This window comes from Labeo rohita, chromosome 10 (assembly GCF_022985175.1).
Source record: "Labeo rohita strain BAU-BD-2019 chromosome 10, IGBB_LRoh.1.0, whole genome shotgun sequence".
In the NCBI taxonomy this organism is placed as follows: Eukaryota; Metazoa; Chordata; class Actinopteri; order Cypriniformes; family Cyprinidae; genus Labeo; species Labeo rohita.
In genome coordinates, this window is record NC_066878.1 from 23,271,105 (window position 1) to 23,285,734 (window position 14,630).

Below are 14,630 nucleotides of genomic sequence, written 5' to 3' on the forward strand. Positions count from 1 at the left end.
GCAACAAATGCAATTTATGAGTCAATTAAATCTGTATGTGGGTGTGTGTGTGTGAACATTTTCAGATGTAACCCCCTTTGTAATCATTAACATTTTCAAAAGTAACTGTAATTTAATTACACATTTTTTTTTCTCAGTAATTGTAACTAATTACAATTACATTAATTTTGTAATTAAATTACGTAATTCTGTTACATGTAACTAGGTACTCCCCAATACTGGTCGTGACATATTATTTTTAATATATGACTATTTTCCCTGAAAACAATTTTCCCCAAAACAGTCATAACTTAAAAATGACCATTTTTAACCCTGTCTTTGATGATGTGAATGAAACATTTGGGTGCTTTTCTTCAACACTTATGCCCACTGCTTTGCATCAACACCTCCCACCATACTGTAAATGTTTTAACACTTAGTGGGTTGAGTTTAAAACTCCTGTATTCACGGTTTTGGTGATAATACATCTAATACCTTCAGGAACAACAATGTGTATTTATACTTTAAGTTTATTTATTGAAAGCTGACAATCGTTAACTGCTTAATCCACTGAAAACTGTTTTGTAACTGTTTCACAATTATTTATGAAATGTAGCTGAAGATGCATATCGTCAACTAACATGATCAGGCACTTGGGAAGCAGGTCTACATGTTCACAAATAGTATATTTGGTGAAAGGCATTTTTATAAGTTCAACTCTTAATGCCAAAGATGTTGATGTGATGCTGTGATGGCTGTCATGCACTGATGCATTCATAATCAGAAAGTAACTTACAAGCCAAAATATGAAAGAAAACATGATTTTCATGTTCATTTCATGACCTCTTCAAAAGAAACCATTGATAAGAAAACGTCAACACACACAGCTTATTTTCATTTGCAGCTAGATGGACTAGATCATGGTGTTTTTGTAGGTTTGGTTTCCATAACATTCCTTTTCTTTGAAATTATTCATGTCACTAATTAATCATATAATGTGTGAAGTGTGTAACATTTTATTAAGCCTTACGCCACTCAAAACCTGTGTGATTTTTTTCTTCCATGGAACACAAAAGGAAAAACTGTGCAGAATGTCATTTTCCATACAAGTAAAGAAAATGAAGATGGATGTTATTACGCTTTAAACAGTGACAGGCTCAGTGTGAGAGCTGTGTCATATGGAAATGTTATCATCAAATTATTTTTGCAGTATTATTTAGGGCTGCTAAATGATTAATCATGTTTCATCACCTCCAAAATAACAGTATGTTTACTTATTATATGTCTGTGTACTGTGTATATGTATTATGTATTTATAAATACTCACAATCATGTATAAGGAAAAAGTGCTAGTTTTTAAAGTATAAATATATATGCATATAAATATATATACATGCATGTGTGTGTATTTATATATGCATAATAAATATATACAGTGAACACACATATAGTATGTAAACATAAACTTTTATTCTGGATGTGATTAATTGCAATTAATTGTTTGACAGCCCTAGTATTATTATTTTTTAATAGTGTATTTTATTTTTCCATACTCTGTATTCACAAATAATTTTGCTATTGTAATTTTTTAAAACTGCACAGACCCAGTGAAACAACACTGATGGTGTTTTCATTATGCTTTTACCCTTTCTGGAGTTCACCATGTCCAATGTTATTCACTGTAAAAAGAGCGACAAATGTTCCTCGGAAGAAAGAAAGCCATGCATTTATTATTACTTATCTAATATTTCCATTCATTTTCTAACCTTGTTCCATTTGATGTCTCTTATCTGACTCACTCATGTCTTGAAGCCTCTATTTATAAGTTGTACAGCAGTTGTACTATTAATCCATTGTGTTTTTCACAATAAAAGAATGTCATTCAACCACTGTGTCTGTCAAATGAGACTTGTAATAGTATTCCAGCAGCGACTATGTGTTTCAGTCTTGATTATCTCTGCAATTTAAAAGTATTTTTAAACATCTTACCCTGATCCAGAACTTCCTCATCTCTCTTGGGCTCCTGCAGCTCCACAGAATCTGTGGAAATCAAGAAAGAAATTCCTTAAAATGATGCAATAATTCCATGGAATAAGACGCCTATTCATAGTGTTTCATGCAACATCTTGAACTTTCTATTTTCAAACAGTACCTTTATGAGGAGCCGACTCATGCTTCATGGACATCATGTGGTCTGGACTGACTGGGATGGGAATACTGGCCTCAGAAGGGATATTCTGGAACAGCTCACTACTGCCATCATCTCCGCAGTTCATGTAAGGCACAGCATGGCTGTTGTCCATGTAGTACATGATGTAGAAGTTACACATCTCATCATTGGAGGTGCCTCTGTGAGGATTGAAACAAAGGCACATAAACAAACAACTAGCACAAAAAGACAAATTACAGCTGCAAATACAGTCATGGCCAAAAATATCAGCACCCTTGCAATTCTGTCAGAAAATGCAACACTTCTCTCAGAAAATTGTTTCAATTGCAAATATGTTTTGGTATTCACATTCTTATTGTTTTTGTTTGCATTGCAACAACACACTAAAGCAGAGAAAAAAAGTCAAACTTGATACAATTTCACACAGAACATGTGATGCTCCTGTAATTTGTATTTAGACACACCTGTGGCAAGTAACAGGTGTGGGCAATAAAATAATTACACTTGCAACCAGTTAAAATGGAGAAAAGTTGACTGAACCTTTGTGTTTGTGTCACACTGAGAATGGAGAAAAGAAAGAAGTGGAAAGAGCTGTCTGTGGATTTGAGAGAAAAAATTGTGGAAAAACATGGACAATCTCAAGGTTTACAGCCCATGGCACTGTAGCTAACCTCCCTGGACATGGACGGAAGAGCAAAATTAATGAAAAAATTACAATGAAGGATTGTTCGAATGGTGGATGAAGAACCCTGATTAACTTCCAAACAAATTCAAGCTGATTTACAACAGTGCCAGCTCGCACTATCCATCTAAAAGGGACGCTATGGTAGGAGACCACTGCTGACACAAAGGCATAAAAAAGCAAGACTGGAGTTTGCCAAAACTTTTGTGACAAAACCACAATCCTTCTGGGAGAACGTACTGTGGACAGATGAAAAAAAAGCAGAGCTTTTGAGAGACATCATGGAACTGTTTACAGAAAAAGAAATGAGGCCTTCAAAGAAAAGAACACAGTCCCTACAGTCAAACATGGTGGAGGTTCAAAGATGTTTTGGGGTTGCTTTGCTGCTTCTGGCACTGGATGCCTTGACTGTGTGAACGGTATCATGAAATCTGATGATTACCAAAGAATTTTGGGACGCAACGTAAGTGGCCAGTGTCAGAAAGCTGCGTCTCCACCAGAGGTCATGGGTCTTCCAGCAGGACAATGACCCAAAACACACTTCAAAAAGCACTCAGAAATGATTACAGACAAAACGCTGCAGTTCTGAAATGTCCAGCAATGAGTCCAGATCTGAATCCCATAGAGCACCTGTGGAGAGATCTCAAAACAGCAGTTGGGAGATGACATCCTTCAAATCTGAATGACCTGGAGCAGTTTGCAAAGGAAGAGTGGTCCAAAATTCCAGTAGAGAATTGTAATAATTGTAATATGATAACAGAAAGCAATTGATTTCAGTTATTTTTTCCAAAGGGGGTGCTACCAAATATTAAGTTAAAGGTGCCAATAATTTTGTCCAGTGCAATTTTTGGATTCTGTGTGGAACAGTATCAGATTTGACTTTTCTGGGGTTTTTTTGTGTGTATTGCTCCAATGCAAACAAGCAAAAAACAACAAAAAACATGCGAGTACCAAAACATTTGCAACTGCAACAATTTTCTGAGAGAAGGGTTACATTTTCTGACAGAATTGCAAGGGTGCCGATATTTTTGGCCATGACTGTATATATTATGGTTTGTTCCCAGACGCACACCTAAACATCACAAAAAAAGCAAACTGTTCCTGGTTGTCTTGCATGTAGATCAGATGTCACTTTGGTCTGAAATGACACAAACAATCGCACTCCTAATTTCACTCCTCATGGGATGCACTTACGTTTTCCCAGCACTAAATATATATATACATCTGCAATGTATTCATGTGTATACTAGTGTACATATGTCTCAGGCATAAGCGAGCAGTTCTTGGTGCCAAAGACCAGACTGTACGTCAACAGTCATCTCCACATGTTTATCTTGTGGACTAGAGTTGGGTGCGTGGGCGAGGGCGCTGGGCTTCCTGGGAGATGCGTCAATGCACTATTATGTGCTCTCCCTATCACCATGGTAACAGCAATGGCAGGGCAGAGGCACACATACGTTCAAGGAGTCACGCTCAAACAGAATATGATGAAACACAGAGCCAACCTACTCAACTGTGTGTTTAATCAGTCTTTAAACAGCACACAGAAACACACACAGCCACCACCTGGCTCACAGAGTGTCACTTTATCAGATGGACATAGTAGGACAGGTGGTCAGAGACACAACACCATGCAAACACAGTGAAAGTGAGAAGCTGGAAATGTCAACTGCACGCACAACATCACCTCTCATCTAACACACTTACTGCCACAGTAACTCTACGGAATACATGAACAAAAATAAAAGGTAAACTCCCCCATAGGAAATCTGACATCCGTTATACAATTAAACAATGCTATTATGCATTACAAAACAGTACAAGTCTAATTAAAACAATAGCAGAATAAGAATTAATTACTGGCAAGAACATGGACTTACCCGATATGGGTAATGGTGGTTCTTCCTTCTCCTGTGAACACACAACGGGCTGCCAGTATGTCTCCATTTTTTACATCAATGCTGTTGGTGGCTGGATAAAAAGCCTAAACAAAAATGAACATTAAAGTTTTCTAAAGATTTCTATCCATAGAGAAAAAAAAGACATGAAACTAAAATCCCATACATAAGCATACATAAGTTTTGAAGATCTTCTGTTACATTTTTGCATCTTTATTTTTCTCAGGAAAGTGCATTGTACATTAAAGTAATAGCGTCTAAAAAAAAAAAAAATTCTCTGTGTTAATGAATGGCACAGACGTGCAGTTTTGTTTACTGCTCGTATTGAAGCGTACGAGACACTTGCGGTGACATTAGCGTCTGCCGTCTTAAATACATAAATGGACATAAATACACAACCAACAACTTCAGAACTGCTCTCTGAGAATCAGTTAATGGTCATTTTACCGTTTAATTAAAAGTAATGCTTTATGCCTTCATTTGATAACCAGAAAAATGCATAAACACAGCACAGATTTTCTGAGAAAAATAAACATTTCACAACGTTATTGTAAGAATAAATGAAACTTGTTTTTATGCATTCAAATAATTAGACATGCTAGAACACAGAATTTAGTAACAATAAAACATAAAGTGGGCAAAAATAAAACATTTCATAGGGCACTAAACATGTAGTTTTTGTTAAACTTTTAATAAACTGATGTTAAATTGTTTACATTTTCATGATTTGAATTAATTAGACATGCTTTTTAATTTTACCATTAAAAAGTAGTCCAGAAAAATTTTAATGGAAAAAAACGGAATCCAAGAAAATTAAAACGGAAAAAAGAATTTGGAAAAAAATTAAACAGAATTTTGGAAAAAATAATACTGATATCATAGGGCCCTACCAAAACCATCAGATTTTCATTCTTCTTCAAGACAAATTTTTTAATGAAACCTGAGAGATTTTGGCCTTATAATTAAACGTCTAGGTAATCTAAACTTTCAAGCTTTGAAAAGTTCATAATGACATTGTAAAAGTAATTCATACTATTCAATTCATTTTATCCAAGTCTTCTGAATAGGCACGATCGCTTTATGAACATAGCAAACAGAAAATCAAACAGGCTTGCTTGCCAAGAAATACATTCATTTGTGTTTCAAACATGAACAAAAGTCTAAAGTGTTTGCAATGAGAAGAATTTTCTTTTTTTGGTGAACGATACCTTTAACATTAACATACTTGCAGGCCATGCACATCGCCAGTCATTCGCTAAGTTCTACACAAAACTGCTTATTGCATGTTTAGGCATTACATATCTAGAATACAATTTCAATACAAAGCCCAATTATTTTGCATGGCACCAGCAATGCCAAGATCATGGGTTTGATTCCCAGGAAATGCATGAACTGTGTAAACGTAACATGTTGTCTTTATATCACACTTTATCATTCTCTCACAGAATACATGGGCCATTATACTGCTTTTATATCTTTAGGTATAAAAATGCAACAACATCGCAGAGTCCCTTTGCATCAAATGCATTAAATTACACTAGAAACCATTAGAGTTTGAGCTACACAGTAGCACTACGCTATAAACTGGCTCTCCAGAAGAAGCAGCTGAAATGCAGACTGGACTCTAGTAATGCATACTGTGTGCACTGTATATGTATCTATGTATTGGATACTGTAAATTGTGCTTACTGTAAATTGCTCTTACTGATATCTTTGTAAATACCATAGACAGAGTGGAAAAAGATCTGACAGCATGGAAAATAAAAATCACTATGACGCCGACGGGTCATTAACATGACTGGCAATTCTTATCAGAGACAAATGATGCATTAACTTCCCTCTATAGATGCCACCTATTAATCACGCTCAACCAGGCAGAGTGGACACGGCAAAACACACCTGTGGCAACAGTGGAGACTGGCGTCCAATCTGAGTCCACTGTCCATTTCGAACCCTGTAGCCACTCACAACTTTACCTGAAGAACAAAACACACAACTAGATCAAGATAATGTATGTACACCATAAAAGGAAAAAGAGAAGTTACAAAGACTAAATAAGAGATAAGCTGATGTAAATAGAGCAAATAAATGAAATAAAGCTCTCACCAAGGCTGTGTGTGTGTGTCCTGAAGGCAAATGGATACATCGGGGAAGATGTGTAAGTGCAAGCAATGTCTGCATTGGTAACTGCAACACCAAAAACATCAGACGTCATAAATGAGATGACAAGCACTGATAATCAATTACAACATTCAAGGTAAAGTGTAGAAACTTTTCACGACTCCAGATGTCTGCAAGATTATTAGTGCAAACTGGAAAATAGTTTAAACTGTCACAAAGGTGGCGTACCTTTCTTCCCAGGAGGAATGACGGTGTTCACAGACATCATCAGATACATGCCAGCAATAAAGGGCTGTCTGCATAGAGGACACAACAGTCATCACATTAAAAATGGATTACAATTAAATGTGTTAAATTAGTAAAACAGACTTTTATTGACTTTCATATTGAATTGCTTACATATTACTTTACATATGACTATGTAAGGAATAACTAACAGCATCCCATTATTAAAAAGTAATGCATATCTTAAGCAGCAATGCCTACTCTACTGAACAAAAATCTACTAAAAGGTATTTGAAATGCGGTTTTTTTTGTGTGTGCCAAGTACAGTATACTACAAATACATTCAAATATTAATAAGCTTAATAAAAATAACCTGTGATGGCACTTTTGGTATACTAAACTGGTATACTTAAAATCTACTAAATAAGAACAACTATTTTTGTGCATGATGCACTTTAACTGTGCCGAAGTAGTGCTGAGGTCCAACTCAAGGTATACGTAAGTATATCTGATTGTGCTAAAGTGGAACTATTGCAAGTATACTTCAGGTGCACTTGCATTTGTCTTGCATTTGAAGGCCTATATTTTACAGAGAACATACAGTTACAATCCTTATTAAAAGTGATATTAAAACACATTTTAGGCATGATATTAGGAAACGTGCATTGTGCAATAAAGAAATACTCCACATAAAGTTATCATTTTTTTAACCAAGTCTTAAAGGAGAAGTCCTCTTCCAAACCAGTGATTCACATATAATGTACTCACCCCCTTGTCATCCAAGATGTTCATGTCTTTCTTTCCTCAGCCGTAAAGAAATTATGTTTTTTGAGGAAAACATTTCAGCATTTTTCTCCATATAATGGACTGGCTGAGATGCAGGTTAAATGCGGCTTCAAACAATCCCAAATGCGGTTGTAAACCATCTCAGCCGAGGAAGAAGGGTCTTATCTAGTAAAAAGCTCGGTTATTTTCATAAAAAAATAATACAATTTATATACTTTTTAATGCCAAACGCTCGTCTTGTCTTACTTTGCCTGAACTGTTTTTGTTCCGGTTCATGACAGTTAGGGTATGTCGAAAAACTCCCATCTCATGTTCTCCCTCAACTTCAAAATCGTCCAAAATTTTACCTTCTTTGTTAAGGGTATTCAATCTTCTTTGTATGTTCACTTCTCATAGTCTGGGTCGGTTCTTCTGAAGCGATGTAGGATGATTTTGAAATGATTTTTGTTGAGGGAGAAAATACGATTGGAGTTTTTTGAAATACAAGAACTGTCTTGAGCCAGAATACACAGAGTTCAAGCAGAGCAAGACAAGATGAGCGTTTGAGATTAAAAAGTTCTTAAATTATATATTTTTAATGAAAATAACCAATCATTTCGCTAGATAGGACCGTTCTTCCTTGTCTGGGATCATTTACAACCGCTTTGGGATCGTCTGAAGCTGCATTTAAACTGTATTTTGGAAGTTCAAAATCGGGGCACCAAATTAGTCCATTATATGGAGAAAAATCCTGAAATGTTTTCTTCAAAAAACATAATTTGAAGAAAGAAAGACATGAACATCTTGGATGACAAGGGGGTGAGTACTTTAAGTGATATGTTAACAAATATGTTTACGATTTTAATTATACTTAGTATGAAATAAATGTATTTTAAATAAATTATGGCATTGTTTTGTTTTGTTTTGTTTTGTTTTGTTTTGTTTTGCTCAGGCAAGCATTTAGCTTTTAAATATAGCTCTACCCTGAAGGCCCTAAATAAAAGGGTTGATGTCCTAGTGGATGACTTGTTTACATAAGTACCTTTTACAAACATAACTGGTGTACATTATGCTGCTGACATTGTTAAGTTTGTATCTTGTGGTTACTCCACTCACATTAAAAACATGCTTTAGCAGATCAATGAGAACATAATGGACTTAATAGAAACAGGCACTCTGCAGTGATGCACACAGTAGCACAACTCTATTGATCAAAATCAAGGAACTGAACTAGCCATTTTATAAAATAATAAACTCATGCATTGACAATAATACTGTCATTTTTAGGTCCCATCAACACATTCATTTTTTCAAAGACATGGATGTGGCCCATTTCCCAGTTGCACCTAAAATAAGTAATTGTGCCCTTTGGCATGTGTGACATAAATTTGAATGGACATGAGCTGAACTGGAGCTGATTCAGTCACTGTTTTTACTCGTACTCAATCGACACTTTAGTTCCTTAACATTATACTAACTACAACGCGCAAGGCTTTTCTGTACTTTTGTATCTTTTCTTGGTAAAATTTAAACCAAACAGTTATCTTAAGGCTTCAACAGAAGCTTTTTTCTCAGTGTTACAAGGTTGCAGAGAATTCAACAGCTGCTCAAATATCTCACATAACAAGAACTGGAAACAAGAACTACAAGAGTTACTGAGACAGTGATTTATACTGTCAAACTCAACAATGACCATAGAATTACTTCATTTGCAATAAATCCATACATTAACTTTGTGTGGTAAACCGATCCTCATTAATGTTGTAATTCCCTATAATCTTCCCTTCTGCTACAGCTCTCAAAAATCATTTTGCAATTGTGTCCAAGTGAAAAAAAGCTCAGTCGTGTCAGGCTTGAGAAAATCATTCTTGTTTGGAACAGCACGACGAGTGAGTAAATGATGACAAAATGTAACAAATATGTCTTATGAATAAACAGACAGATATTCTTAGATCTAGTGGCAATAACTTACGGTTTGGAAGTCATTCTTAAAGTGAGTCCTGAGCAGTCTCTATGATGATCTACAATCAAGACAAGATAAACTCATTAGTCACATCTCATGTCAGCAAAATGCTGTCAGGCATTGTGCAAATACAGCTGTTTTATTCAGCACAGGCATGCACACAGAAAATTACGTCAAAATGAGAGGAGAGTGAGTAAATGATGATGAAAATGTTAATTCTGGACATTTAACTAATGTAACCATACAAAGTCCATTTCAGATCAGCAGGTCAAGTTCTCACAATACTGTTGCTGCAGCTCTGGATCTGCTATGTACATCAGTATTTACCTCTGAAATTTTTGGCATCACCATAGTGAATTTGCAGCACAAAGTAGTTAATTTTGGTGTCTCCTCCAACTTTAAAGCCAACATCTGAAAAAAAAAAGTGCAAAATAGGATGACACTTCAGTTTTGTGTTGTTTTTAGAGAACTACCATTTATTCATGGTCACTCATATGTTATATTGCAACAGCACTGGCTAAACTCAGAGTGAAATGATCTGTCTGCTTTGAGACAGAGAGGAGAGATGGAAATAATAAGGAGAAAGGAGAGCACCTTTGGGTAGTTTGGTTGGAGGAGCATTCCTGGCCCAAGCATACATGATTTTGGGCTGATCCCGACACGTCCCAGGCTCTTTCCCACAATCCCTAAACAATCCAACAAAAATGTGTCAGAAATGAATCATTATTCCTTATCACAGCACATATATTAGCAGGGGTGCACATAAGTGGTCCGCAGGTCCCCATGCGCGACCATAAGAAAATGCGCTATGTAAATAAGTTTCGAGTGTACATTTGCGTACCGACCAGAGGTCGCGTTAACCGAAAATTGTCCGTCATTGACAGATTTATTTATTTATTTTTTTTATCAGTGACGGAAAAATCTGAAGGGCCGTCTGTCACTTTGACAGATTACACTGAAGGTGATCTACTGTTAATTGTAACTGTAATTCCCAACCCTGTCCAGTTGGTGGCGACTGCGCTCCAGTCCGGCAGCAGAGCACGGGATCCAGAACAAAAACAAAACTGTCACAAATGTTTTCCTATGCATTTGATTACGCACAGGTGAGTACACAGAAGCTACAACGATCTATCACGCCACATTAAAGAGCGGCAAAACAGTATTTATTGCTTAAATTTCCTAATGAAATAGACATAATTTGAAATCTGAGACTTTGTTTCGTATCAAAAGTAACACAAAGCCTGGCTAAAAATATATAGCGTTTTTGAGAGAAAAAAAGGATAAATTGCATAGGCCTATAAGTCACATTTTATTATTACATTCAGAAATAGGCCTAATGCTGACGTAAAATGTTTATAAACACTACAGCTAGGCTATTTAGCTCACTCCACAACAAATCCTTTCAATTTAACAATATTCAGAAAAGAACAATAATGAAAATTATAGGAAGATAAACGACAAGCAAAAGCGATCCATATTCAAGTTCATATTCAAGTGTTTCCATATTCAAGATGTATTTGAATGGCAAAACACTATTTACTAAGTAAACCTGTTTTGTACTTCACTCGCATTCCAATATCCACATAAAACAAATTGTTAGGCATAATTTCACAGCAGTATGGTGATAACAACTAACCACAGTACGGCACCGATTATTTAAAATGAGCAGTGTTTTTTTTTTTTTTTCATATGTTTGGCTATCTGTATTTTATTATGATAATGGAAAGGCCGCACTGTCAAGTTAACAAGTTAACGGTGTTCACGCATGTAAAATAAAGAAAAATAGGATGCTGCTTTCAGCCGTCTTGTTTTCTTTTGCGCAGCCTAGCTTTATGATGGTTTTTCTCCACTCACAGAAGCACTGCAGGCGCGTGATATGATGTGTCCATGTGAATCCTCATGTTCTTTTGTTTTCTGCTTTTTGTGCATTAAAATTTTGGTATTTTTAATGGGTCACAGACACTTATTCTTTCTAATTTAATTAAATTCTAATTTAAAATAATCTTGACGGTTAACAGTTAATAATTGGTGAACGAGCATCAGCAGGCAGTTAGAAAAAATAACCAAAATGAACATCCCTATCCACAACATTTAATATTACCAAATCAATCATTTTAGCTGGGGAATTTTGTGAAATTTGGTTAATTTGACACCAAACAACTATAGAAGTTTTTTTTTTCTTTTTTATGTGACTGTAAAACTCAAATTTTGTAAATCTAATTGATCTGAACACCAATGCCATGGGATGAGCCTATGAGTAGAACTGGTTGGGATGCTCAGACGTGTTGGTGTGAGTATTTCAGCTGTTTTTCTCAAGTGTTTCCTGCACTTTTCTGCAAAAGGAGGTCATACACACTATATATGTGACCCTGGATCACAAAACCAGTCGTAAGGGTCATTTTTTCAAAACTGAGATTTATACATCATATGAAAGCTGAATAAATAAGCTTTCATTGATGTTGTTAGGATAGGACAATATTTGGCTGAGATACAACTATTTAAAAATCAGGAATCTGAGGGTGCAAAAAAATCAAAATATTGAGAAAACCACCTTTAAAGTTCTTCAAATAATGTTCTTAATGTATATTACTAATCAAAAATTCAGTTTTCATACATTTACAGTAGGAATTTTACAAAATATCTGAATGGAACATGATCTTTACTTAATTTTCTAATGATTTTTGCCATAAAAGAAAAATCAATCATTTTGACCCACACAATGTATTTTTGGCTATTGCTACTAATAAACCCCAGCGACTTAAGACTGGTTTTGTGGTCCAGGGTCACATATGCGTACTGTATGTGTATATCATGTTTTACATTTACAGTATTCAGTCTGTGTGCACATTTCCATGTAAACTTCTCATTCCACCTGACAGAAACATGTTTGATTCACACCGTAAATATGTCTGATTTTTCCCCCCCTTGTAAAAACCTCTATTGACTAGTTTTGAAGTAGTGTATAACAAATATACCATCATGCCACTGCAATGGGGCTGCAGAATTGAGTATTTCTGAACATTCACCGGGTTTGGTATAATTAGCCTATTTTCATGCTGATCCCCAGCACTTCTGAAGCCTCACATCTCACACTATGAAAGCGTGCAAGCCATGAGAAGCACCCTGCAGCATCTGCACGATGAATTTTTCATAATACATGAGTGACATTAAAGAGGGAAGCGATTGGAATATGGAAAACCGCACGGTGAAGACTGATAGCAGGGAAATGAAGCCACTGTGGTTAAAATGAGACAGAGACACTGTATATTTCAGATATGTTTTAGCCTTCTCAAAAACCCTGACTTTATACCATGAATATACATGCCTATTTGGTGTTGTCATGTATTGAGGTTTGTTTATCAGGTGATATGGCTGTACTCTATCTACTGCAGTGTTTTTGAGTTAATTATATCTACATCACACAGCCCATGGAAACTGAAGAAAGAATGAAAACCAAGCTTCCCCTCCCTTCAGGTCATCTCAGATGCTGTTGTCAAGGTGCAAATGGTTGCCGTAGTAACAGGCAGTTTTATTACTTTTTGTCTCTCTCTTTCTATAGGGAAGCAGCATTTGTTGCACACATTCAGTTTAATTTTGGTAATGATGCAGCCCTGGCCAGAAGAAAGCTCAGATCACATTTAATGAAACATTTGCTCAACTTGTTTGTGAAATTGTATCACTAGTAATTTGAAAGCATTCTCTGAGGATTCATATACTATATATAAACTTACACAGACAAATGTCTACGCTTTTTAATGTTTCTTGTGTCACTAGACACAAGTGTTTCCCAAGCACTTCTACTTTCCCACACCCCACACCATCTGTCATTGGTCTGACAAACAGGTATAGTAAACCCGCCTCAAACGCACACTTGAATCAGAAGCTAACATGTCAAACCGTTCAAACAAAGAGATTAATGTCTTGAAAGCGCCACAAGGACACAGTGTTTACACTCATCAGGAACTCAACCTGACTGTGGCTTATTCATAGCTGACTACACACATAAAACAGGGACAAATTTGGAGTTTTGGTTCCTTGCTGCTATCGCCTCTGGCTTGCTTGGTTGCTTAATTTCCAGCGATATCGAATACTATTTGAACTGAACTGAGCTGTGGTGTGTTTCCTAAAAGCATCGTTAGCCAACTGCGGTCGCAAGTTCCGTCGTTACTTGGAACTACAGCTCTCGACCTGTGGTTAGACACATAGTTCCTTGTTAATAAGACATAAATGATGCTCTTGGGCACAGTAAGCAAGCTAACATGCAGTGCAATCTATACCTTTCATGCTGTTTAAATGTAAATGCGTTTTAATCTATGTATTTTTGCACGTCCTCTGTAAGCGTTGTTTTTGAATAGTGCACATGTGCATACGTGCCTAAGGGAACCCCGGAGTATGACGTAAGAAGGAACCCACGAACATCAAATAGAGCGAAATTACAGGGAACAAAAAATAGTAAATTAGTCATCAAAATAGCTGCATTTTAGAGATCTATAATCAGTTAATTAGCAGAAGTTATTACTCTGTGACGTCATTAACAACGGCCATATATTGTTGAACTAATGTGGTTTAAACAACGGAGATGCAAGATGTGTTCGGGAAACAGTCATGACAAGCTAGTTTGTTTCCACAACAATGCATCGTACTATGGAGGTTAATTAGCGAGTTACGTGAAGCGTACCCCTGGATGATGACATGCCTTTAACCGAGTGTTTACTGTTGTCCTTTTGCATTATTGACACACTGTATTCTTATTTAATACAGTAAAGCTGCTTTGGCACAATCTATATTGCTAAAAGCACTATACAAATAAAGGTGACTTGACTTGAC

The 14,630-nt window shown here is 36.1% G+C and overlaps 1 protein-coding gene across 3 annotated transcripts in view; it reads right to left on the bottom strand.

Annotated features, from left to right (window-relative positions):
• pam (peptidylglycine alpha-amidating monooxygenase) overlaps window positions 1-14,630 on the bottom strand; it is a 57,488-nt gene that overhangs the window by 24,056 nt on the left and 18,802 nt on the right. For all 3 annotated transcript variants that reach the window (XM_051120505.1, XM_051120507.1, XM_051120504.1), the window contains exons 6-14: window positions 10,398-10,489; window positions 10,131-10,214; window positions 9,813-9,861; window positions 7,079-7,146; window positions 6,836-6,916; window positions 6,629-6,705; window positions 4,712-4,815; window positions 2,132-2,328; window positions 1,969-2,019 (exon numbers count right to left, since the gene is read on the bottom strand). In XM_051120505.1, coding sequence (XP_050976462.1) covers window positions 1,969-2,019; window positions 2,132-2,328; window positions 4,712-4,815; window positions 6,629-6,705; window positions 6,836-6,916; window positions 7,079-7,146; window positions 9,813-9,861; window positions 10,131-10,214; window positions 10,398-10,489 — 803 coding nt within the window. The remainder of the gene's footprint in view (window positions 1-1,968; window positions 2,020-2,131; window positions 2,329-4,711; window positions 4,816-6,628; window positions 6,706-6,835; window positions 6,917-7,078; window positions 7,147-9,812; window positions 9,862-10,130; window positions 10,215-10,397; window positions 10,490-14,630) is intronic.